Raw genomic sequence first — 27575 nt, 5'->3', positions numbered from 1 at the left:
TCCAGGGATATTGTGTTTCAGGCGTTTCATCCGCCTCCTCACGCTAGTGAGTTAGATGCGGGCCTTCACCTGTCATGTCCGGTCCGTGCTTTGGGAATTTACCTCAGCCGTACTCAGGACCTCAGGGTCACCGATCAGCTTTTTGTCTGTCACGGTGGTTCTCGTGCCGGTAAGGCACTATTGAAACAGCGCCTGTCCCATTGGTTGTGCGAGGGCATTGCCCTCTGCTACACGTTGGCCGGGCTGGATCCCCCTGGGGGCGTCAGGGCGCACTCCACTCGTGGGGTGGCTGCCTCTGCCGCTCTGCTGGGTGGGGCCTCGGTGGAGGACATCTGTGCTGCAGCTTCATGGTCCTCCCCGGGCCCCTTTTGTAAGGTTTTACCTCATGGACATGACCGGGGGTTCTGTCTCCCAGGCGGTTCTGGGGTCTGTGGCCTTTCCTGCTTCCCGTCCTTTGGTAGGGTAGCAGGAGTGTGTGGGTATGGGCCACAGTGTGTTGGGTCACACGTGGTTCCGCCTGTGCTGTGTGTTCAAGGGGTTCTAGTTCTCTCTTGCTCGCACTCGGGTGGAGTTGACTGCGCCCCCCCTTCATTAGGAAGGATGGGGTGACGGGACTCCCCAACCCCTTGATGTGGGCTTACGGGTCCTCAGGGGGTACATCTGTCGGGCCTCGCGTCCGCTCTACCCCATATCTCGATAGGCTTAAGAGCGGGACGCGATGGCCAAGTACGATAATATAACGACAGGTTATGTATATAACCTAGTTATATGAGTACTGGCTAAGCGTCCCGCTCTTAAGCGGCCCTGAGTTCCCTTGGGAAATCTTTTCCTGGAAACAGGTTTTTTGCGAGGAAGAGTGTTTGGTGACCATGCCGAGTATCTTATAGAGCACGCCTCTATAGGGGCGGGGCCCGGCAGGTGATGGGCTTATTTTTGTTTTCGTTGATGGAGTACAATAGGTACATGAGATGAGGTATATCTCGATAGGCTTAAGAGCGGGACGCTTAGCCAGTACTCATATAACTAGGTTATATACATAACCTGTCGTTAACAGTAGCTACAGTAAGGTAGAGGGACTATAATGGAAGTTAACAGTAGCTACAGTAAGGTAGAGGGACTATAATGGAAGTTAACAGTAGCTACAGTAAGGTAGAGGGACTATAATGGAAGTTAACAGTAGCTACAGTAAGGTAGAGGGACTATAGTGGAAGTTAACAGTTGCTATGGTAGAGTGACTATAATGAAAGTTAACAGTAGCTAAGGATAGTGCAGTATGTGTGTGCATGTGTTTGTGTGTGTTGAGGCACCTTCCCTCCAACAGGATGTCTTTGTCTCAGAATCTCAAAATTAAAAGGTTTATTCTTTCTGGCAGGTAATTGGCTACCGTTTCCGTCTCCATATTGACGGCTACTCTGAGGGTTATGACTTCTGGGTAAATGCTGACTCGGCAGATATCAGACCGGCGGGCTGGTGTACAGAACACAACCACAAACTACATCCTCCCAAAGGTACAGAACACAACCACAAACTACATCCTCCCAAAGGTACAAAACACAACCACAAACTACATCCTCCCAAAGGTACAAAACACAACCACAAACTACATCCTCCCAAAGGTACAGAACACAACCACAAACTACATCCTCCCAAAGGTACAGAACACAACCACAAACTACATCCTCCCAAAGGTACAGAACACAACCACAAACTACATCCTCCCAAAGGTACAGAACACAACCACAAACTACATCCTCCCAAAGGTACAAAACACAACCACAAACTACATCCTCCCAGAGGTACAAACTACATCCTCCCAAAGGTACAAAACACAACCACAAACTACATCCTCCCAGAGGTACAAACTACATCCTCCCAAAGGTACAAACTACATCCTCGCAGAGGTACAAACTACATCCTCCTAAAGGTACAAACTACATCCTTCCAAAGGTACAAACTACATCCTCCCAGAGGTACAGAACACAACCACAAACTACATCCTCCCAGAGGTACAGAACACAACCACAAACTACATCCTCCCAGAGGTACAGAACACAACCACAAACTACATCCTCCCAGAGGTACAGAACACAACCACAAACTACATCCTCCCAGAGGTACAGAACACAACCACAAACTACATCCTCCCAGAGGTACAGAACACAACCACAAACTACATCCTCCCAGAGGTACAGAACACAACCACAAACTACATCCTCCCAAAGGTACAGAACACAACCACAAACTACATCCTCCCAAAGGTGTGTGTGTGTGTGTGTGTGTGTGTGTGTGTGTGTGTGTGTGTGTGTGTGTGTGTGTGTGTGTGTGTGTGTGTGTGTGTGTGTGTGTGTGTGTGTGTGTGTGTGTGTGTGTGTGTGTGTGTGTGTGTGTGTGTGTGTGTGTGTGTGTGTGTGTGTGTGTGTGTGTGTGTGTGTTGTGTGTGTCCATTTGCAAAATGGGAAGGGCCATCAACATTATAAAGTCAGTCAGGTATTCCTTTCAGTTCCATAAGAGCTCAACTGACAACCAGGTTAGTCCATCAAACAGAATGAGACACTAACATACAGTCACTTCAAGTCTCCTACACACTGAGACACAATAACATACAGTCACTTCAAGTCTCCAGACTGAGACACAATAACATACAGTCACTTCAAGTCTCCTACACACTGAGACACAATAACATACAGTCACTTCAAGTCTCCTCTACACTGAGACACAATAACATACAGTCACTTAAGTCTCCTCTACACTGGGTAGCGCAGCGGACTAAGTGCCTGCCTACCACCGCAGAGACACTGGTATAGAATCCAGCTGTCAGCGGTACCTCCGGCTTGGTCGGTCGTCCATACAAACCAATTGGCAGTGTTAGCGGGTGGGAAGCCGGCGGGGTGTGTATCCTGGTCGTTGTAAACAGCGACTCCTACAGGTCGGTCGGGGCGCCTGCTCAGCGAGGGAGGGAACTGGGGGAAGTAGTGTGAGCCTCCCACACGTTACGCTCCCCCAGTGAGAGTCCTCGCTGTCAGGTGAAAAGAAGCGGCTGGCTGACTCTGCATGTATCGGAGGGGACATGTGATAGTATCTAGAAACCCTCCCTAGACCGGCAAGTGGGGGGCAAATGCGCGCAACGACCAGGAAGGGGAGGGGGGAATTGGCATAACGACTAAATTGGGATGGGAGAAAAATACAGAAAAAAGAAATTTCTCCTCTACACTGAGACACAATAACGTACGGTTATGTATATGACCATAGTTATATGAGTATAGTGACGCTCAGCGTCATAGTGCAATACTCTTCATATCCAGCCACAGCATCTAGACCTCACCAGGCGGTCACTAGTGACACCGCCCCCCACATCGCCAGGATATTCGGACAGGGCCCATCCAAGAGCAGGCTCATCCCCCCTATAGCACGCCGCCTAGCTCACTGATCCTGGTATACTCAGGCAGTCACCCATCCAAGCACAACCCAGGCCTGAACCTATACCGCTTCCAAAATCGAACGAGATCGGGCGTGTTCAGGTTGGCATGGCTGTAAGCTCGAAGCACTCAAGAGGCTACACCCACAGCGGGAGCAGGCAGCGCACCGGGGAGACGACCCCCAGAAGAGGTCGATCCCTCAATCCAGGCAACAGGCACTTGACCTGAGCCTGGAGCACTGTGGACTAGACGGGTGCCAAAAAGGGGTCTGCTGAAACGGCACCCCAGCGGAAGGGGCGTATGCTGGTATTGTCGTGCACCATGTCACAGCCTCCACAAAAAAAAAAAAAACCCAAGGGGTCGAGGCAGAGAAGGCTGACACAATTGGCAGACGTCATGAAACGTGCGGGGGCACAATCAACCGGCCTAACCCGAGAGTTGACTCCGCTACCAACACACCAGGGAACCAACCACCCCCTTGGTTCAAACATGAGGTGGTTGTTCCTATAACCCCTCAAGAAAAAACTCAAACACAACTGCGGGTATACACTGGCTATTCCGCAGTACAAGTGTTTCAGTTTTCCCAGGCCTACGGGTCGACGAAACAATTTCGGACCGGGCCCGGCGGACCGAGACGTACACAGGGATGCCAGAGGAGTTCCATAAGAATCACCTCAATAGCCCCCTCCCAGCCATGCTTAAGCAGGAGAAGAGAGGGGCGAAAAGAATGGAGAAGGACCAGGCCCCCTTAGCGCATCGCAAGGTACAACACAACATGGACCAAGCAACAGTGAGGGGTAATACGTAGTAACACAACCACGAACATTTCCATAACGTCAAACCCTGCAACACCCGGGCTGACCCGGCATTCCCCCCCCCCCCGAAAAAAGCACAAGTCCCTCAGGGTACCAGAACAGCAGATCTGCGTCCCCGGCACGACCAGAATCAGTCCCGTGCCCTAATCACGCCGACATCCCCAACCCTAGGAGGGGGGTAGGTACGCGTGTCGATCCAAAACATTATAGAGGGCGCCACCCAGACGGTCCCTTTCGTACCGCGCTCGGTGGCCCACCGCAAGGGCGTGAGACCCCTCTACCTATTCCGTTAACATCCCCCAGATATGAACGAGAATTCGTCGAGACAACACTGGCGCTCGGAAGAGACAAACTCCATCCCAGTTGCCCCATAAAAACGCTGTTTTAATGATGAGCAACCAAGGCGCGCAAGCCCATGCGTGATTCCTATCAGAAGCACCCAGGGCCAGCACTATGTACACGTCGAGACCCAAAACACATCAATGGATAGTCTAAAAAGACATCAGATACTGTTCCTCCAAGCCGCCTGGGAGAACGACAAGAAGCCGCTTTTTTATTTTTATTTTCTTACAGAAAAGAAAAAATACGGACATGGGTCCCATGCGACGTGGCTGAGGGAAAAAACAACCCCCGTCAACCATACTTCATAAGAGGGGACGGGGAGCGACGTACCCTATGACGGGGGGAAACCCATGACTCAACAGACCTTTAAGGCGAGGAGTCAGGGAATCCCTAAACAATACCCTGTCAACCTACTCCATAAAGGAGGGGACGGGAACCCCCAGAGAGACTTCCCACGTGAGCAACAACATTGAGCCACGTGACCAAAAGGCTCAAGCTACATGTAACTGAGGGGTACAATTCCCTGACTGTATTGATAAGTATGGTATCATTAAACCACTACCGCTTGATGTACTTTAACTTCTGGCCATCCAGTACACGATATCTAAGTATGATGAACACTTTCCCACATATGAAATCAGGTCCACACAAATATAACAGTCGAAGGTTTAATATAGCAAAAGGTATATACAACATTCACTTAATTATATTTATGATTTGAATGCACTTGTAAGGCAAATGAGTATTCGTAGGCAAATCAACACTGAATGTCCAATCTCTGGTTACGCAGGAAGCAAGTATACAACCTGATTCTTTAGGGAAACTATAGCGATGGTACTTAAGGATTATAGCGGGATACTAAAGGGGTCCTGCTGGTTGTAAGTCAGTAAGGGGGGGGGGGGGGGGGGGTTTGGAGAGCCGTCAGCTGCATCCCATCTGGCCAACGATTCCTGGGGAGAATTCAGGTACAGAAAACAGTGCCCGCAGGATCTTGATCCACAGATGAATACACTTGGGCCCTCTTGTAGACGGTAGCTGTAGGTCCACAACGAAGGAGAAGCGAGGCGGCCTCGGTCTGGGTTGAGCGCCGTCTCACCTGGGCTCCTCTCGGGGGTAATTCCAACACTCACTGGCGTTGGCTGTTATCCGCTCCACAAATCAAAGCACCCAAAGCAAATAGATATTCCATGCCGTATAGGCTCAGCAGACGTCCGGGTAGGTAATCCAATGTGCAGGTCCACTCGTCCTCGCCCAGAACTCCTCGGATGAAAGCACCACGCATGGTCTGCCCAGCCTGGTTAAGACTCTAGATAACGCGAGGAACGATGGGGGTGCTGCTCACTTTAGAACTTTAACCGAACGATGCACCATACATAATAGACTATTATTACTTAATAGAAATACGTCCCACTCGACGGTACAGTGCCAAACTATGACAATTCAGCTATGAATTTACACGAGGTCTCAATGCCTATTCTGGGGCCAAAATAGGCCATACTGCACCACACGTGGGTCGTGGGTGAGGCTTCACGTCTGTTACTAGGTTGGAGGGTAAAGGACTAATGGACTAAAAGAAAGTTCTACTTTACTTGCGCCCTATTTATATGCACGGTGAACAAATAGTACCATTCGTATTTCGGTAGCCGTATTCCTACGCGGAACCGGGGCTAGTTGGGACATGTTCGTCGGCACTATTGAACTTGACTCAAGGGGCCTGTCTGCTGGCGCCAGGTTCTTGTCCAATGAGAGAATGAACTATTATGGGCTGTAGTAGACTAAAGGGATATTCAGTGTATATATACAAAGAATATACAAGGGATATCAAACGATATACAAATACTATTAAATATATATCCATAAATAAATATATATATTCGGTTTAATCTGATCCTTCACAACACTACATATATATCGAGCGTAGCAGAACTCAAGTTCCTACGCCCCGCAACACCAACTTGACAATAACAGAGAACCACACATGGGGCCTGTAAAGAACTTGCGGAAGTCAGCGACCAATAGAAACGTGCCCAGTGACGTATTCTATGGCGGGGGGAATCCCATGACTCAACCGACCTTAATAGGTGAGGAGTCAGGGAATTCCCTACCGCCCCCCCCCCCCTCCGTGCCGCACTGACCAATCAGCGCGGTAGAACCGAATAAAAGAGGGCCAAACCCCCTGACCAATCAGAAAAGTGGGAAGGAGGGGTTTATCAGATTACCCCCTCACGAACCCAGACCCCGTATACGATAATAATAAACAGCCATGATGATACCTTATGTAGCCAGCATGCTAATGAAACAGCGTATATCCTAACAGGATAAGCTAACCCAACGCACGCTAGCCACAGACGACAAGACGTCTGCGAACAGGGTTTATAACATGGCCAAAGTTTATGTGTGAACACGACACCCGTGTTTTATGTTTCAAGAAACAGAAGATCGAGAGAGAGAGAGAGAGAGAGGTCTATAAGACCGTGGCACAACTACACACGAGTACTTCTGTAGGCCAACACTACAGTGTTGTGGCTCAATGCCACTGTTTCAACGTAACAGAACACACAATTAAACCTACCTTTATAGGAAGAAACATAATTCTTCAGGACGAGGAAGAAAAAAGCCTTTCGACAGAGTGTTAGCTACAGGCCTTGCTAAGCACACATACATATGTAGCGACCAGCTAAAGACTAAAAGTCTAGCTCTCCTATCAACCCCACACTAGGCGAAGGATCTACACATCATATCCCCAACATATGTATTGAATAAACACAGTTTGTAACAAAAAATACAGTCCCTCCTAGGAGGGACTTTTTATTGTTTTACAAAAACATAGTTGGGCCGGGGAAGGGAGCAGGGGTAAACAGGAGGGGAAAGTCACATCAGCTGCGCTTGTTGCTTGCCACCCCGGGGAGCTTTCGCCCCAGAGGGACGGTACTGGGGTGCCTGGTCTTGACGATCCCTACCGTCACCTCCGGGCGTGGGTTGGCTGGCTGCAGTGGTCGAGGCACCCTCTCTCCTCCTGGCCCTCTTGGCCGAAGGACCAGCAGTGGCGGTGGCAACGGTCGCGGGTCCCCGACGACGTGGCCTCCGTCGAACTCCACCGGCGACATCAGGTGAGGGGAAATGGGGCTGGAGCACCGCACGCTCCTCCTCCAAACCCCAGAAGAAAACATTATAACTTATAAATTGTGAAAGAGAAAAAAACAAGAGATAATGTTAACGCAGCTCCAACTTTCTTCAAAAATGATTCAGCAAACTTAAAGTGGTGTAAACAGGCACTCAATGTGGTGAAAATTGAAGAAGGACCTGATGGTATGGCCACACCCCTGCTTATGTAGGTAGCGGATGGGGGTGTGGCCAGACGGATGATGGTAGGTAAAGGTACATGTGAGAATTTATTTCAGTTCAATACTGGATATGAAGAGTATTGCACTATGACGCTGAGCAGAGCTATACGATATATAACATACAGTCACTTCTAGTCTCCTCCTTACGAGACACTGTTAACACATTCTCTGCCACCACTTTGATCATCCTAAACCATTCTCTGCCAGTACTGTAAGTCTATGGAGATGTTCACCTTCTTTGCAGGGCTATAACTTTTTAAATTGTATTGCTAAATTGACATTACTATGGCCCATTCAACATCGATTAGCTATCGTTCAGGATGTAGGAACGTTTTACTTTTTCATTCACACATTCATACGAAAATACAGTCTAGAGTATAAATATGTTTTTATCGTTTTCTGCAGTATTTCCTAGAACGTGAGATATAGACATAAATGCATATATTAGATTATCAAATGCCATTTGATACCGATCAACGTTATATTAAATATTTCAACTGTACATGGTCCTAAGCGTTATGACTGATCATCCGCGGGTGAACGGAGGGGGGGGGGGTGTCGTTTATAATTCCGTGACCGACGTTAAATGATTTATGTAGTATGGGTGATATATAGATCAGAGCAGTTTGTATAGAAAATGATAAAGAAAAACGCTGAAACTCACGGCAGCTTCCTCGTAGCGTTGAGCGATGAGAGTGGAGCAAACAGATCCCAGTTATGTGATGTGGATCGATGCGATCCAGTTCCGGTTTGTATAATACTAATATATGCCCAAATCATGTGGATTATTGAGTTATGGCAAAGATTCATATCCACGGTGTGTGTCTTGAGTCCAGGGACGATAAACGAGTGGCCGGACGGAATAGGGAGACGCACCGGTATCACAAGAGATCCACTTCCGGTTGCAACTCGCCGATCAGCCACCAGGTGGCAGTATTGAAGCGTTGCAGAGTTGTGATGGCTCCCGCAGCATATGACAAGGCTCCGTGAGTGAAATATGAATACCATGACGAAAATATGAAATATGAACTTGAAACACGTCGTACGCCGTTATTGGCAGAATTCGCATGAACTTGAAACCCGTCATACGACGTGAATGGCGCAGGATGTGTTAAAGGGGCATTTTGATGTTTTTTAACCTTAACACTTTCAGTGCCAGCCATAACGTTGATTATTGTCCTTGAGTGCCATCATCCACTTCAATGATAGCATTAAAAACGCATAATCTATGTTTTAAATTATGGCTATGTGTCTAATCTGCCCGTCGCTTATCAATGACTTGTTTGCAGTCAACATTGTCGAAACGGATTGTTTTTTAATCGGTTCATATCCTTTTTATAGCATTTCGAAAAACTAGTTTTCTCGAAAACTTCAGGAAAATAGAAAGATTCCCTCATAAACGGCATTTATTGGAATATTCTCGAATACACTAGACACGTTGTCATTTGTCGGCCTATTTATGAATCGTTTTCAAATAAACGCTAGATTATCGATAGTATATGTGTACTTATGCACGCTATAGAAGCGAGCTGAGAAATCGATTCTCTTATTTCCTCAACAGTACACACACACACACATACACATACGGGACACGCTGTTATCTCAGTGAATACAGCTCTGATTATCCTAAAACTGGTAACATAGACTCCTTACCTTAGATCAGATGTTCTCCAAAAAGATTATTCCAATTCCTGATCGCCATTCCAAATATCGATCGCGTTTATTGATTTGATTATTGGCTGCTGTAAATATATATTCCAGGCTGCTTTCCATCTCGCGATCACTTCCATGTTCATCAGATCCCTCGCCAGCATAGTGAAGCGAGGAGGCTCCCCCTCCACAGATCCACCAGTATAATCGAATGGCTTGCAGTTACACAGGGATAGACGATAGGGGGCCGTATTTTCCCATCGGAGCTCCTAGAGGGGCTGCTGTACCAACGGGAGACTCGGTTGATGAAATATGAATTCAGATCACTAATAAAAAAGCGACAATTCGCGTCGTCGGCACTCAATGGGGGGCATGAAAAGACGACATAACACGTCGCTGGCACTCAAAAGTGTTAAAGGAACACGCCAACATTTTGGGAAATTAGCTCAACGTCTTCTCCAGAGAGAGACAAGAAGATAGATACCAGTTTCCTCTCTGTGCGTTGAGTAGAAAGCTATCTGGCTGCACGTTAGCCTAGCTTAGCACAATGAATGGAAGCAGACATGACCGGTTAGCCTTCGGGAGAGGTGTTAGTTGGACAATGCCTAGGCTAACCGCTCATGTCCATTCATTGTGCTAAGCTAGGCTAACATGCAGCCAGATAGCTTTCTACTGAACGCACAGAGAACTGGTATCTATCTATCTGTGTTCCCAAAATGTTGGCGTGTTCCTTTAACCTTTTTGTTTTGCGAGGAGGACATGTGGACATAAAACTTACCAACGTGTTCTGTGTCTTAAAGCTCAGCTGCATCGACATTACCATATTTCCCATTTCCTCACCCCCCTCTCTGTCTCTGTCTGTCTGTCTGTCTCTCTGTCTGTCTGTCTGTCTGTCTCTCTGTCTCTCTCTCTCTATGTCTGTCTAGGCTACATTGAGACAAAGTTTGACTGGGAGAAGTATCTAGAGTCCACGTCTTCCCAGGCAGCACCAAAGGACCTTTTCAAACCCCAGACCTGGGTAAGTCTGCTAAACCTGTGAACCAACCCTGTTTAAATAACATGTCAACGGGTTTAGTTTTAATCTGTTAGAATCTCAGGGGTTCTCAAACTTTTTTATACCACAACCCCATTTTATTTAGGATTTGTTTTTGGCGACCCCACACTTAACTCATTGGGCGCCAATAACGAGTATACTGCCAAGCGTTGAGTGCCAATAATGAGTAAACTCGTTTTTGGATCCTTTGATCTTTTTCATTTGATCCCTGTAACTGAGGGGTACAATTCCCTGACTGTATTAATCAAGTATGGTATCATTAAACCACTACCGTCTTATGTACATTATACTGGCCATACCGTACACGAGTATATGATGAGAACACTTCCCCACAATGAATCGGTTCTACACAAAGTTGTCTTTAAGTATTTATTGCAGCAAAAGGTACATAATATACTTCTCTAATTACTTTGGATGCTCTTGTAAGGCAAAGGAATGTGCGTAGGCAAATCAATAATGAATGTCCATTCTCATATCACGCATGAGATAATAATACAACTTGAATATTAGGAATTATATCTAGGGGATACTGGTAGGGGGTTCCACCGGTTGTAAGCCAGCAGGGGGAGGCAATGCTCTAATGCAAAGTCTGGGTCAGCGGGGACTCAATAGGCTCCTGGAGGCGGTATATTACTCCCTGCTCAGCAGACGAAAGGCAGCGACTGTAATCCCAGTATGCGTGCAGCACAGGTGGAAGCCGATCAGCCTCTCCAATAGAGACGGGCTCGAATGATGCTCCTCACGGGCAGGTCCCACAGCAGTGGGTGTAGACGATTCTTCTCCGCTCTAACAGCCTGGTCCAAAGCAATAATAATAATCCAGTCGGAAAGGGGTTTGCATTCACCGGTGTAGATCCTCCGGTGCGCGGTGGTTCACATTAACTAAGTTGAACTGGACGTTATTCAACCAAGCGCTGATACTTTACTATCCTATTTGCACGCGGCTATAAGTGCTCTATTTAGACACACAATTGCTCACTTCACTTGGTCTTTGACTCGTGATGAAGGCTTACTAGTAAGGAGCGAACGATACGTTGAACAAACGTATTAGGATAAAACAAGACTCTATTTTGGGGCAATACGGGCCCACTTCACCGCACGTTGCATAGTGGGTGAGGCTTCACTTGTTACTAAGACTGAACTGAACGGACTGCGGACTGAACTACTTCTGTATTCACCTGCGCCATATTTATATGTTGGGGGAACAAACTAGTACCAGCCTTATTCCTGTCTCGTAGTCCTGGGCAGAACCGGGCATGTTGAGACAAGCCTTGACGGTAGCTTTGAACTCGACTCTGGGGGTAAGACACTGGCGCTGGTGGCACGCCATCCAATAAGAGAACGAAATATTATGGTCTGTACCAGGCTAAAGGGATATTCCGTGTATATGTACAAAGAATACACAAGGGATATCAAACGATATACAAATATTATGCAATATATATCAATCAATAAATACATATATTCGGTTTAATCTGACCCTTTGTAACAGCCGCCTCCTAATTAGTCCCACCTAATTAGCTAAGCAGAGACAGATTAACCGCACTGTCCACTACTCAATGTCCGTTGTGAGGGTAGGCAGTTCACAAAGTCAGTGGTCATGGTCGTCATTAAGCGAGTCGGGGAGCCTTGGCGACTCTATCAGCCTCGCCACGGGTCGGTTGTATGTCCGCCCTTGGCCGAGCACTTCTGCCACTCTGACCTTTCCGTCGGCACCAGTGGTCACTTTGCTTACGCGGCCGGCCGGCCACGCAGCTCGGGGTAGTGACTGGTCTATGGTCATGACGACTGGACGGGATGAAGGGGGGCTTAGGAGGAAGCGGGCCTGAGACTGCTTTGATCTGTGCTTGGCTGTGCCTCCTCCTCCTCCGTCTGTTTCTCTTGTTTGCTCTGTACCCCGTCTGAGGAGGGGCCGGTCTCGGCCGCCCCGTCAAGGAGTCGCTTGGGGTGCTGGGTTCGAGGTCAGCTACGTCTGAAGCGCAGCTGAGGGGGGTGGAGTTCCGAACTCCCTCTGGTGCCCACGGTTCTCTCACGGGCCTCTCGCTTAATGTCAATAGCCTCTGCTGTACGAGGGAGTGGCCGGTGTCGCTCGCCTTTGTGTGTAGGCAGCGTGTAGACGTGGGTTGACTGTCAAGTCCGTAGAGGGGGCCCTGGAGTGTCCATCCCAGTCGGGTCTGAACCGCGACTGGGCATCCTTTGGGTCCGATGTGGGCCGCCTCAATTGGGAGAATGAGGTCCGCGTGGTCAGAGCCGATGAGCAGGGTCGGTGTGGCGCCGTCGATAAGCGGTATAGGTAGTTGACGTAGGTGCACATACTTGGCCATCAGCTGTGGGATGGGGTAGGTGTACTGAGACAAGCCTATGTCGTGGCTGGTGAAGACGTTGGTTATACTATACTGCTTCTCGGGCTGGTCCACCGCTGCTATCTTGAAGGAGACCTTTTCACCTTTTATGGTCTTCTGGTCCCTTCTGATGGTGCGTATGGTCATGGTATCTTTGACACCCCGCAGGCCCAACTGGGCTGCTGCGGAAGCGAGGAGGAGAGTCTTTTCAGACCCATCGTCCAGGACGGCGTAAGTGTCCAGGACCTTGTCCTCGTAGCTCAGGAGCACTCTGACCACTTTGAGGAGCACTCGGGGGGGTCCCGCTATGCTGGTCAATGTGGAGCACTCCTGTTGGTGGTGACATAGAATCTATATGGTGCGAGTCGCACCGTGACTCCCAGTGTCTGCTGTAGCAGTCGGGACACCAGGGAGCGGTCTGGTGGAACTTTGGTGCTGGTGCCACCGCCTCGGCATGGTACATTACCGCGACGGGCCCACTCTGTTGTCCTGGCTGACGCCTGTTGATGTCATGCAGGACCTCCAAGTGGGTGCCACCGCACCTGCTGCACTTCTTCTTCAAGCGGCACTCAGCTGCTAGGTGGCTGCGGAAGCAGCGGCGGTGGTCCTTGATCCACTGACTCACCTCGTCCGTGGTCAGCTTCCCGAAGGTGTCGCATTGGTACAGCCGATGTTCTCCCTCACAGTACTGGCACTCAATCTTCCACTGGTCCTCTTTCGTCGAGGGGGTGTGGTGGTTCTTGTGCTGCGGTACTGATTCGGCTTGGTGCATAACGGTCACCAACCGGCGGTTATCCGTTGATCCCCGAGGTCCGAGTCTTGGGCTTGGTCCACTCCATACGAACGTGTCGAGTCGTAGGCTACTGACCTCCCTGGCGAGGAACTCAGATAGGTCTAGGAGGGATGCCTCTGGACCGTTGGGGTCGCGGTAGTCTCTCTGCCGCCGAAAACGCTCTTGTCGGGCGGGAGGGAGCTTCTCTAGTATCCTCTCTACATTAGAGTTAGCGTACAGTTCATAGATCCCCTTTTCCTTTTGGGACCCCAGCATCCCTACCAGGGACTGTACCTTGATAGAGAGGTCATCTAATGCTCTGTTGTCTCTGGCTGGGGGGAGACGGTCAATGTCTCTTATCTCCTGTATCACATAGTCCCATATGCGTCCATAACGTTGGTCGAGGGCTACTAGAGCCGCGGTGTATGGGGTAGTAGAGCTGGAATATGCCAGCGCTATATTATGCGCTCTGGGCACCTTCAGGTGCTTGAGTAGGATAGAATACTTGTACGGTTCATCTGGTACGTCGGACAGCATAGTCTCTAAGCACATTCGTAGCTCTGTGTACTGTGCTCTGTTCTCGTGTGTGAAGTCCGGGAACGTCGGTGTGCCAAGGTACGATGCCATGGATGACTGGCACATCGGCGAGCGTTGGGGGAGAGGCCTCCTAGGCGAGTCTCCTCTTGCGTGTCGTCTTGGGCTGGTGCTTGGTGGGTACCGAAGGTCGGGTACCCAGGTGCTGTTCCTCGGGGCTGGCGGTGCGTCAAACTCACCCGTGAGTTGAGTCGGGGGTTTGTAGCGCAGGGCCTCGGGGCTGACTTCTGGGCTGTACTGGACCTCCTGGTCCAGAGTACGTTGCTGCTGGTCGGGGCTGTACTGGGCCTCCTGGTCCAGAGTACGTTGCTGCTGGTCGGCTTGACATTCCTCCTCCTCCTCCTCCTCTTCCTCTGCTAGGTCCTGGAGTCTTCGGTTCAGTCTCTCGGCGTGGTCCGGTTCTTCCCGGTTGCTGGGTCTCGTATGGACCGGCCGGGGAGGGGGTTCGGAGACGTGGACAGGATCCTCCTGTTGGCGGGGTCCCGGGTCGCTTGGTCGGGTAGGGGAATGCGTCCTAGACCCTTGTCGTGACGATCTCCGGGAGCTCCGTGCGGAGAGAGGGGGTGTCGCCATGGCAACCAGTTTGTCCATCAGCTCCGCCTGCAGCCGGTCGCGCTCTGCCTTGCGCTGGGCATGGGCTGCGTCGCGCGCTGCTTCGCGCTGGGCATTGGCGGCGTCGCGCTGCGCATTGGCGCTGGCCTGGGCAGCGTCGCGCTGTGCGTTGGCGGCGTCGCGCTGGGCATTGGCGCTGGCATGGGCGGCGTGGAGCTGTGCATTTGCGACGTCGCGCTGTGCATTGGCGGCGGCGTGCTGTGCATCGGCGCGGCTTCTTTCAATGTTCTCTTCCGTCTGAAGGCGTCTGGTCTCCAGTCTTATGCGGTCGTCTTCACTCCTTTGTTGCGCCTGGAAGCGCTCTCGCTCGGTTGCAGAATGTTCGCGTTCACGGAGGGCTTGCGCTTGGAGTTGCGCGTGAAGGCGCTCTCGTTCGTCTGCAGCTTGTTCGCGCTCGCTCGTCTGTTGCGCTTGGAGTCGATCGCGTTCACCCTGAAGTCGATCGCGTTCGGTAGAGGCTGCCAGGGTGGCGATGAGTGCCTGTGCCAGCATCTTGTCCGCCTCGCTGGGGGAAGACGCCGGTCGAGGCGATCGGCTCCCGGCAGTACTCGTTGGAGATCCGTTCTCCTGTCGCGTACCGAGGAGATCCATCTCCTGGGTGCGCGTCTCTTCTTGTGGTGGGTCGGGTTCCGTCCCGGGAGGGCTTTCTTTATCCTGGAGCTCTCCGGGGACTGTCCCGTTGGCGTTGTCTGGGGGTAAAGTCATGTCATGTCCCTCCTGGTCCCCCCCGTGAGCTTGGTCAGTTACGTTAGAACCCACTAGGGTCTCTACTGGCGGGGTAGCCTGGTCGGTAGGGTTGGACATAATTTTACTATCCGCTTTAGTTACTTTATCCGTATTTAACTTCCTTTTAAAGCTAGGTATTGGACTGACAACGTAGTCCTCTAGGTGAAGAGGTGGCTGCCATCTGCGCTCTGGGCGATCTAGCTTAGGAGAACCGTTTGTGGAGTGTTCATCATCGGCCATGTTAATATTAATATTATATTAATATTACGCTAATTCTTATCCGGGGCTCGAAGGACCAATTGTAACTGAGGGGTACAATTCCCTGACTGTATTAATCAAGTATGGTATCATTAAACCACTACCGTCTTATGTACATTATACTGGCCATACCGTACACGAGTATATGATGAGAACACTTCCCCACAATGAATCGGTTCTACACAAAGTTGTCTTTAAGTATTTATTGCAGCAAAAGGTACATAATATACTTCTCTAATTACTTTGGATGCTCTTGTAAGGCAAAGGAATGTGCGTAGGCAAATCAATAATGAATGTCCATTCTCATATTACGCATGAGATAATAATACAACTTGAATATTAGGAATTATATCTAGGGGATACTGGTAGGGGGTTCCACCGGTTGTAAGCCAGCAGGGGGAGGCAATGCTCTAATGCAAAGTCTGGGTCAGCGGGGACTCAATAGGCTCCTGGAGGCGGTATATTACTCCCTGCTCAGCAGACGAAAGGCAGCGACTGTAATCCCAGTATGCGTGCAGCACAGGTGGAAGCCGGTCAGCCTCTCCAATAGAGAGGGGCTCGAATGATGCTCCTCACGGGCAGGTCCCACAGCAGTGGGTGTAGACGATTCTTCTCCGCTCTAACAGCCTGGTCCAAAGCAATAATAATAATCCAGTCGGAAAGGGGGTCTGCATTCACCGGTGTAGATCCTCCGGTGCGCGGTGGTTCACATTAACTAAGTTGAACTGGACGTTATTCAACCAAGCGCTGATACTTTACTATCCTATTCGCACGCGGCTATAAGTGCTCTATTTAGACACACAATTGCTCACTTCACTTGGTCTTTGACTCGTGATGAAGGCTTACTAGTAAGGAGCGAACGATACGTTGAACAAACGTATTAGGATAAAACAAGACTCTATTTTGGGGCAATACGGGCCCACTTCACCGCACGTTGCATAGTGGGTGAGGCTTCACTTGTTACTAAGACTGAACTGAACGGACTGCGGACTGAACTACTTCTGTATTCACCTGCGCCATATTTATATGTTGGGGGAACAAACTAGTACCAGCCTTATTCCTGTCTCGTAGTCCTGGGCAGAACCGGGCATGTTGAGACAAGCCTTGACGGTAGCTTTGAACTCGACTCTGGGGGTAAGACACTGGCGCTGGTGGCACGCCATCCAATAAGAGAACGAAATATTATGGTCTGTACCAGGCTAAAGGGATATTCCGTGTATATGTACAAAGAATACACAAGGGATATCAAACGATATACAAATATTATGCAATATATATCAATCAATAAATACATATATTCGGTTTAATCTGACCCTTTGTAACAATCCCTGTTCTAAACATCCAGCCGGAGCTCCCTGGCACAATGTTGGAATTGCAATGACGATCGAAATCCGCCAGGTGGCAGTATCGCCTACCTTATGAACATGGGCCAACTGTTATTAGTGCCAGCCCCCACAGCCCCCAACAACTAGGACTAGGTACTTGTTGTGAGCAGCAGCAAGCAGGACACGTTCAACAATCGCGATTGCCTAGAGCGAACTATTGGATATTATGAAAAAGACAAAATGGATTATATGGATGATGATTATGGACCATATGGTGCGTTTGTTGGACTAAGCACTACTGGTAAAACAACTATAATCAACTATAATTGTTAATAATAATAATAATAATAATAATAATAATAATAACTTCATTTTATATAGCGCCTTTCAAAAGACCCAAGGTCGCTTTACATAGGGGGGAATTATAACAAAGTAACGAACATAGTGGACAGACACAACATATACATATATAAAGTGAGAAATTAGGGGTTAAAGGCCAAGTTGAAGAGGTGGGTTTTGAGCAGTTTTTTGAATGAGTCCAGAGTTGGGGCGGTGCGGAGTTCTGCGGGGAGGGAGTTCCAGAGGTTGGGAGCTGCCACACTGAAAGCTCTGTCCCCGAAGGTCCGCAGTCTGGTTCGGGGGATGGAGAGCTGACCAGTGTCCGTGGATCGCAGGGACCGTGACTGAGTGTAGGGGTGGAGGAGGTCAGTGAGGTACTGAGGTGCCAGAGTGTGAAGGGATTTGTAGGTGAGCAGGAGGGTTTTGTAGGTGATGCAGGATTTGATGGGGAGCCAGTGGAGGTGGATGAGGGTGGGGGTGATGTGCTGCCAAGGTTTGGTGTGGGTTAGAACCCTGGCAGCTAAATTTTTAACATACTGGGGCCTGTCCAGGGTTTTACTTGGGCCCCCGGACAGGACCCCGTTGCAGTAGTCCAGGCGGGAGGTGACAAAGGCATGGGTGAGGGTCTCAGCTGTGGAGTCGGAAAGTGATGGTCGGAGTCTGGAGATATTTCTGAGATGGAAGAAGGCGGATTTGGTGACGGAACTGACATGGGCTTGGTAGGAGAGGGTGGAGTCCAGGATAACGCCCAGGTTGCGGACCTTAGGGGAAGAGCAGATGGAGCAGCCGTCTATGTTGAGGGTGAGATCCCCAACCTTCCGGAGCAGGGCCTTGGGTGCCACAACCATGAGCTCAGTTTTATTGTTGTTGAGTTTGAGAAGGTTAGATGACATCCAGGTTTTTATTTCATGAAGGCAGTTGATAAGGGAGTGTGGGGGGAGCTGGGTGGATGGTTTGGTGGAGAGGTAGAGTTGTGTGTCGTCGGCGTAGGAGTGGAAGCTGAGGCCATGGCGGCGGATGATCTGACCGAGGGGGAGCATGTAGATGGTGAAGAGAATTGGGCCAAGTACAGAGCCTTGGGGGACACCTTGGTTGACTGTTGAACTTGATCATGCATATTTATTAGAAAATGTAATTACAAGGCAATCAGGTGGCGTAGCGGAGATTGCGTTCGTCACCAACGCCGGAGACGCTGGATTCGCCTGTTCGAATCCAGCTCACGGCGTTGTCACCAGCTTGGCTGGCCGTTCACACTAATACAATTGGCAGTATTAGAGAGTGGGAAAGCTGGAGGGGTGGGTCCGGGTCGTTGTAAACAGCGACTCCTACAGTTTGGTCGGGGCGCCTGCTCAGCGCGGATAGGATCTAAGGGGGGTAGTGTGATCCTTCCACACGTTACACCCTCTCAGTGAGAGTCCGCGCTGCCAGGTGAAAAGAAGCGGTTGATTGGCTAGACGTGTGTCGGAGGAAGCACGTGATAGCCTCCACTCTCCCAGACCGACTGTGGGGGGTAAGTGCGCAGCGACCAGGAAGGGGATTGGGAATTGGCATAACGACTAACATTGGGATGGGAGAAAATCGGAGGAAAAAGGAGGGGGAAAAAGATCAATAATAAAAAATAAAAAAAGCACTGTTATCAATACACATTTATAAAACGAGGCATATTTAGCCAAAATATGTTGCCAGAACATATGTTTTCAAATCATTTTTTTTTATAATTTTTTTTTACTTGCGAATGCGCTGTCACCTACCCACGACCCCACTTTGGGTCGCAGCCCGTAGTTTGAGAACCGCTGTTAAATGATATTTCTCTCTCTCTCTCTCTCTCTCTCTCTCTCTCTTCTCTAGCTCTCTGGCGCCCCCTGCAGTGTGGAGGTGGGTATGAAGCTTGAGGCAGTGGACAGGAAGAATCCATGTCTGGTATGTGTGGCGTCAGTCGCTGATGTCATCGATGACCACTTCCTTGTTCACTTTGACAACTGGGACGACGCCTACGACTACTGGTACACACACACAGAGTGAAGCCAGAGAGGATACTTCATATCTACAGTACACACACACAGAGTGAAGCCAGAGAGGATACTTCATATCTACAGTACACACACAGAGTGAAGCCAGAGAGGATACTTCATATCTACAGTACACACACACAGAGTGAAGCCAGAGAGGATACTTCATATCTACAGTACACACACAGAGTGAAGCCAGAGAGGATACTTCATATCTACAGTACACACACACAGAGTGAAACCAGAGAGGATACTTCATATCTACAGTACACACACAGAGTGAAGCCAGAGAGGATACTTCATATCTACAGTACACACACACAGAGTGAAACCAGAGAGGATACTTCATATCTACAGTACACACACACAGAGTGAAGCCAGAGAGGATACTTCATATCTACAGTACACACACAGAGTGAAGCCAGAGAGGATACTTCATATCTACAGTACACACACAGAGTACAGCCAGAGAGGATACTTCATATCTACAGTACACACACCGAGTGAAGCCAGAGAGGACACTTCATATCTACAGTACACACACAGAGTGAAGCCAGAGAGGATACTTCATATCTACTGGTACACACACAGAGTGAAGCCAGAGAGGATACTTCATATCTACAGTACACACACAGAGTGAAGCCAGAGAGGATACTTCATATCTACAGTACACACACAGAGTGAAGCCAGAGAGGATACTTCATATCTACAGTACACACACAGAGTGAAGCCAGAGAGGACACTTCATATCTACAGTACACACACAGAGTGAAGCCAGAGAGGATACTTCATATCTACAGTACACACACAGAGTGAAGCCATAGAGGACACTTCATATCTACAGTACACACACAGAGTGAAGCCAGAGAGGACACTTCATATCTACAGTACACACACAGAGTGAAGCCAGAGAGGACACTTCATATCTACTGGTACACACACACAGGGTGAAGCCAGAGAGGATACTTCATATCTACAGTACATAGTACAAACAGTTAGAGGGAGTAGTTCCTATCTATTCAGTACAAAGAGATTCAAGTTAGAGGGAGTAGTTCCTATCTATTCAGTACAAAGAGATTCAAGTTAGAGGGAGTAGTTCCTATCTATTCAGTACAAAGAGATTCAAGTTAGAGGGAGTAGTTCCTATCTATTCAGTACAAAGAGATTCAAGTTAGAGGGAGTAGTTCCTATCTATTCAGTACAAAGAGATTCAAGTTAGAGGGAGTAGTTCCTATCTATTCAGTACAAAGAGATTCAAGTTAGAGGGAGTAGTTCCTATGGTAAATGGATGGGGTTAAGTGTCTTGGAGCAGTTAGGGGTTAAGTGTCTTGGAGCAGTTGGGGGTTAAGTGTCTTGGAGCAGTTGGGGGTTAAGTGTCTTGCTCAAGGACACTTCGACACTCTGCTGGGAAAGTGAAAGTTGCAATAAATATAAAACTCTAGTAAAGTAAAGATACTCCCAAAAAACGACCTAAGTACTGTAACAAAATAAACGTTGTTTCTTTACCTCGCTGTCTGTAGGTAGTTTCTATTGGTAACATAGTGTTAGACAGACACATTGTGGCAGTGTCTGTTAATGCTGTAGGAGTTTTGCCAAAACGTTTCCCAGTTGGCAGGCAGGTCTTTCACAGTCTGATCGCCAGATACTATCAACACAACCTGATCACCAGATACTATCAACACAACCTGATCACCAGATACTATCAACACAACCTGATCACCAGATACTATCAACACAACCTGATCACCAGATACTATCAACACAACCTGATCACCAGCTACTATCAACACAACCTGATCACCAGCTACTATCAACACAACCTGATCACCAGCTACTATCAACACAACCTGATCACCAGCTACTATCAACACAACCTGATCACCAGATACTATCAACACAACCTGATCACCAGATACTATCAACACAACCTGATCACCAGATACTATCAACACAACCTGATCACCAGATACTCTCATCACAGATGCTGCAGATCTTTTTAACGGGTTCCTTACAAAATGTTGATCCAGAAAAATGTTTCACACATACTGCAAGTGCAGAGATAAAAAGATCCTTCTGTATTTGCTTAACAAGGGTCACTGTCCGTCTCTCTAGGGAATATAAGACAGGCCATGCTGTCTAACTCTCTGGGAAATGTAAGACAGGCCATGCTGTCTAATTCTCTGAGGAATGTAAGACAGGCCATGCTGTCTAACTCTCTGTGGAATGTGAGACAGGCCATGCTGTCTAACTCTGAGGAATGTAAGACAGGACATGCTGTCTGTCTCTCTGAGGAATGTAAGACAGAAGCCTCGCTGGTCTCTGGAGTGAAACAGGAAGTGAAGTCTCCCCACTTTTCACTACAGGGAGTGAGATCTCTTTCATAGGAGAGACTAGTAGTGAGAGACCAGTGGAATGTCTACACATATATGTGTCTCAGAGGGATGTGGTGATATGAGTGTCCAGCAGGTGGAGCTGTAGTCACACCAGTACCATGACACACATTTCTTCAGTTCAGTTCTGTCATTTCATTATCCCAGATGGGAATAAAACAATTTAGTTCATCAAAGAATGTTGAATTAACAATCTGGAATATGTTGTGTGTATATATATATATATATATATATATATATATATATGTGTGTGTGTGTAGGTGTGACAGCAGCAGTCCTTACGTTCATCCAGTAGGATGGTGTCAGGAACAAGGACGACCACTGACTGCACCACAAGGTTAGTACAAACTAGGGCTGACCCCGATTAATAGTCGACTAATCGATCGAAAGGAGCCGTAGTGGACTGCCAACCTCTTAGTCGAATGCAAAAAAAATATATAAAGAATTATTTATAATATATATCTTTTTCCAAAAGAAAAGAGGCCTAGAAGCGTGGCTAACGCTAATGGCACGCATACCAGAGGCTAACTGCCTACGAAAACAGGCACAGAGGCACTGAAAGAGGATTTCACCCATCTAATGAACACACTAGACTAGACACATATCAAGATGTATCCATCACTGGACCAATTGCATGCTTTCGCAGAGAACAAGAAGCCTTCCGTAGACTCCTTCAGACATTAAGCACCCCCCACAGCCCAAATGGAATGATACAAAAAATAATAATTATAATAATTATACTTTTTTCCCCCCATATATTTTTTAAGTTATCAATGCTCGAGTAAGGAATGTGCTTACAATTTGCAACCCTAACATATATATGTGTATGTGTGTGTGTGTAATATGTGTGCATGCATGCAGGACACCCTAACCCAGAGAGTTTCCAGTGGGAGGAATATCTGGAAGACGAGAACTGTCCTGCTGCTCCAAGATCGGCTTTTATTGTGGTACTAAATCTACCTTACAGCAGAGATATTCACGCTGTCCGGCTACCTATTACAGCAGAGATAGAACTAAATCACATTGTCTGGCTACCTATTAAAACAGAGATGGAACTAAATCACACTGTCTGGCTACCTATTAAAACAGAGATGGAACTAAATCACACTGTCTGGCTACCTATTAAAACAGAGATGGAACTAAATCACACTGTCTGGCTACCTATTAAAACAGAGATGGAACTAAATCACACTGTCTGGCTAACCCTAATGTTATTATTTGAAAATCTAATCCTACTACTGATTGGGCTGGATGGCCCAATTTACAGATATCGCCTCCAATCACAAAACTGGATGTAATGACTCAGGTGTGTCTCTCTCTCTCTCTCTCTCTCTCTCTCTCTCTCTCTCTCTCTCTCTCTCTCTCTCTCTCTCTCTCTCTCTCTCTCTCTCTCTCTCTCTCTCTCTCTCTCTCTCTCTCTCTCTCTCTCTCTCTCTCTCCACAAATCAGAGAGCTCCTCATGGTTTCCATGTGAACCAAAGACTGGAAGTGGTGGACAGAAGAAACCCCATGTTGATCAGAGTTGCTACAATAACAGACTCTGAGGATTATTTAGTCAAGGTAAGTGATTATAACAGATTATAGACGGCAGCCTCTGAATGGAGCTATGATGCTGTCCATGGTGCTGAATTAGGTTTGGCCACAGTGCTCTCCATGGTTCTGAATTAGGTTTGGCCACAGTGCTCTCCATGGTGCTGAATTAGGTTTGGCCACAGTGCTCTCCATGGTGCTGAATTAGGTTTGGCTACAGTGCTCTCCATGGTGCTGAAATACACTTGGCTACTATGGTGTCCATGGGCACTGAACTTGGTTTGGCTATGATGCTCCCCAACCCTAACCATAACCATAATCATAACCATAACCCTAACCCATTTGTGCTTAAGCCTGAGCGGTCCGGTACCGATAGGAAATTAATATCATGTCATAAATAGATCAATACAGTCAGTTTATTTTAGAGTAAAGACCCTAACCCTATCAAAACAGCAGTCAAAGTGTATATTTTATATGTTATATACTTGTAGATTTTAAGTGTTATTAGCGAAATATGAGTTTTATAAATATCTTGGCGCATCCCGGCGGAAACCGGATGAATTAGACCCGAGGAAATGACAATGTGTCATGACAACATTGTAGTCCTAAGAGAGAGGAGACCCAGGGCTTTCGATGGGCAGTGAGATTTCATAAAACTACACTAACCAGCTCACACCAGCCTCTGCCAAAGCTGTTGAAAATATTATTGGCAAAAAATTCTGACGTTATTTTTGTGATTATATTTCACGGGTCGAACAAACCTGAACGTTATTGCCATAAAATAGAACTTAGTTTGTTTCTTTACCTTTCTGTGAATGTCTAGGGAAAAAAACGTGTACTGTACTTACAGTAGATTTCATTCACAGTCTTTGCTATCCTGTTACGGGCGCTTGGTGGTACTAAATCCAGATTGAACTCCATTGGAAAGAGGAGATTTGATCCATAGATGTATGACTTGACCATTATAAGGTCATTTATAGGCCTGATATTCTATATTATATATTCATATTTGTGTAAATGTGTCCGGATGGCAAAATTGTTGGTACATGGGATCTCAAGAGGGTGCTGAAGGAATTCTTCGCATCTGGTCAATGTTAGCATAGTGTTATTCACTGTCAAAGATGGACAAGAAAAAAAATGAAGAATAATTTATATTCTCCTTTGGTTCATTACAATTTACTCAAGAATAGTAACAGACACAATATTTCTGACACTTGGAATACATTCCCTGAAGTCCATAGATGTCCCTAGATACCATGCACATGGACCTGGTAGAGGTGGAGTAATCTTCCATTTACTTAGGTATGTACTTAACAAATATGGCTAGGGCTTAACAGGTTAAGAGGTTAATAAATAAAATTAATTGTTGTGGTTATTATATTACCTACAAGCTACATTAACACGTTCAGTGCCGGCCGTGTTTTCCTTTTTACCCCCTTGAATGCCATCATCCACTTCAATGTTAGCGTTAAAAACGCATAATCAATGTTTTAAATTATGGCTATGTGTCTAATCTGCCCGTCGCTTATCAATGACTTGTTTGCAGTCAACATTGTCAAAACGGATTGTTTTTTAATCGGTTCATATCCTTTTTATAGCATTTCGAAAAGCTATCGTTTTCTCAAAAAATTCCGGAAAATAGAAAAGATTCCCTCATAAACGGCATTTATTGGAATATTCTCGAATACACTAGACACGTTGTCATTTGTCTGCCTATTTATGAATCGTTTTCAAATAAACGCTAGATTATCGATAGTATGTGTACTTATGCACGCTATAGAAGCGAGCTGAGAAATCGATTACCTCATTTCCTCAACATCACACACACACACATACACATACGGGACACGCTGTTATCTCAGTGAATACAGCTCTGATTATCCTAAAATTGGTAACATAGACTCCTTACCTTAGATCAGATGTTCTCCAAAAAGATTATTCCAATTCCTGATCGCCATTCCAAATATCGATCGCATTTATTGATTGATTATTGGCTGCTGTAAATATATATTCCAGGCTGCTTTCCAACTTGCGATCACTTCCATGTTCATCAGATCCCTCGCCAGCATAATGGAGCCAGTTTGCTCCCCCCACACAGATCCACCAGTATAATCGAATGGCCTGCAGTTACACAGGGATAGACGATAGGGGGCGGTATTTTCCCATCTGAGCTCCTAGAGGGTCTGCTGTACCAACGGGAGACTCGGTTGATGAAATATGAATTCAGATCGCTAATAAAAAAATCAAACGACAATTCGCGTCATCTGCACTCAACGGGGGGCATGAAAAGACGACATTACACGTCGCTGGCACTCAAAGTGTTAAGGCCTATAACCCCACATAATTAATCAGGCCTATGTAACATAACGTTTTAAAGCCTACAAATAATATCTACACATACATAGGGTACCTACGTTCCTATACACCATATCCTGCTACGTCCGTTGTTCTAGAACTGCACTTTGTGGTTTGACATAGTGGTGATTTGACAAGGTGGTGATTTGACAGTGGTCTTGGTGATTGGACACAGTGCATTTGAGACTCCAGTTTCAGACGCTCTGCTACTAACCACTTCCCACTGCAATGGTCTCTGCAACATTTTAAAACCACAAAACTCTTCACAAAACTGTGATCTGAACTGGCCTTAACAGATTGGGTGCCAGCTATTAGACTGGGCCCGCTGTAGTTAGGCCAGCTTTCCATTACAACGTTTCACTGTGCGTCACGTTGTTTGTAGAGCTAAATCTATATTTTATATTATAGCTATGTATCCAATATCATTGTCAATTGACAGTAAGAACCTTCCATTCAAGATGCATAAAAGATTTTTTTTTTCATCAATACGTTCCAGTTTTATACCGTGGTGAATATGAGTGTTATATCGGAATGATCTGGGATAATTCCTGCAAGGCTATTTATAAGGCGCTAAGCTAATAACGTTAAATCCATTGGCGTTTCGTCCCTACACACGACACAGTTAAAAATCCAAATGCGACTTCCGGTATGAGAGCAGACGGGTAACACACGCGCGATAGAGCTCCTGGTCAAATGAGTGAAAAAACAGATAGAAAAAGACCCGAAAAGTAATTAAAAAGGAAAATGCTCACGAGAAGTAAGGAAGAGACAACGATTGTGAAGGAAATAGAAATGGAGAACATACGAGAAGGAGAGAATTTGAAGAAACAGAATCCCCGAAGCGAAGCCGAGAAAAGCCAGGCGAAAGAAGGGGGAGGTACCGCTGAGGCAGACACGGGAATGCCAGGATGGGCCGTGATCATGCAGGCCGGGATACTGGAGAACATAACAGCGGCGATAAAACTGAACACGGACACGATAAGGAATGATATTGGGAAGCTACGGGAGGAATTGAAGAAGGAACAGGAGGACTTCAGAGGTGAAATGAATACAGAAATCAAAAGGGTGGAGGAGAAGATGGCGGAACAGGACAGAAACGTGACCGAGTTACAGACTAGGACGTCACACGCGGAGGAATGGAACACGGAGATGCACGAGGTATTAACATGTGTGATTCAGAAACAAGAACAGATGGAGACAAAGATGTCGGACATGGAGGGGAGGTCACGGAGAAATAACATCAGAATATGGGGACTGAAAGAAGGAGTCGAAGGGGAATCGGTGACCCTATATGTGGAAAAGCTTATCAAAGAACAAATGAAGGAAACGGGACTGGAAAAAATGGAGATACAGAGGGCCCACAGGGCGTTGGCTCCGAGACCACAACCGGACAGACCTCCGAGGGCGGTGATTATTAACTTTCTGAGATTCGAGGTTAAGGAATTGGTACTCAGAACCGCGTGGACCAAGAAGATTGAAATCGAAGGGAAAAGACTATCATTTGATCACGACTACTCGACAGCGGTAGCGATAACACGCAGGTCCTACGCGGGACTGAAGAAAACCCTGAAAGAAAACGGAATGAGATTCCAGTCACCCATGACCTCGCTAAGATTCACTGGGAGGAAGGGGCGGCGATGTACGCGACGGCACGAGAAGCGGAGCGAGAGATGAGACGGCGAGGGATGAGGATGTCGGAGGAC

The 27575-nt window shown here is 47.4% G+C and overlaps 1 protein-coding gene across 2 annotated transcripts in view; it reads left to right on the top strand.

Moving 5' to 3' along the window:
* The window catches only part of l3mbtl4 (L3MBTL histone methyl-lysine binding protein 4), a 75388-nt gene that overhangs the window by 9103 nt on the left and 38710 nt on the right, over positions 1-27575 (top strand). For both annotated transcript variants that reach the window (XM_084326500.1, XM_084326501.1), the window contains exons 5-10: positions 1373-1508; positions 10494-10585; positions 19437-19591; positions 22248-22324; positions 22849-22934; positions 23437-23547. In XM_084326500.1, coding sequence (XP_084182626.1) covers positions 1373-1508; positions 10494-10585; positions 19437-19591; positions 22248-22324; positions 22849-22934; positions 23437-23547 — 657 coding nt within the window. The remainder of the gene's footprint in view (positions 1-1372; positions 1509-10493; positions 10586-19436; positions 19592-22247; positions 22325-22848; positions 22935-23436; positions 23548-27575) is intronic.

The sequence above is a fragment of the Notolepis coatsorum genome (assembly GCF_963971535.1).
Source record: "Notolepis coatsorum genome assembly, chromosome: 12".
Lineage (NCBI taxonomy): Eukaryota > Metazoa > Chordata > Actinopteri > Aulopiformes > Paralepididae > Notolepis > Notolepis coatsorum.
This window is presented reverse-complemented; position numbering and strand designations above follow the sequence as displayed.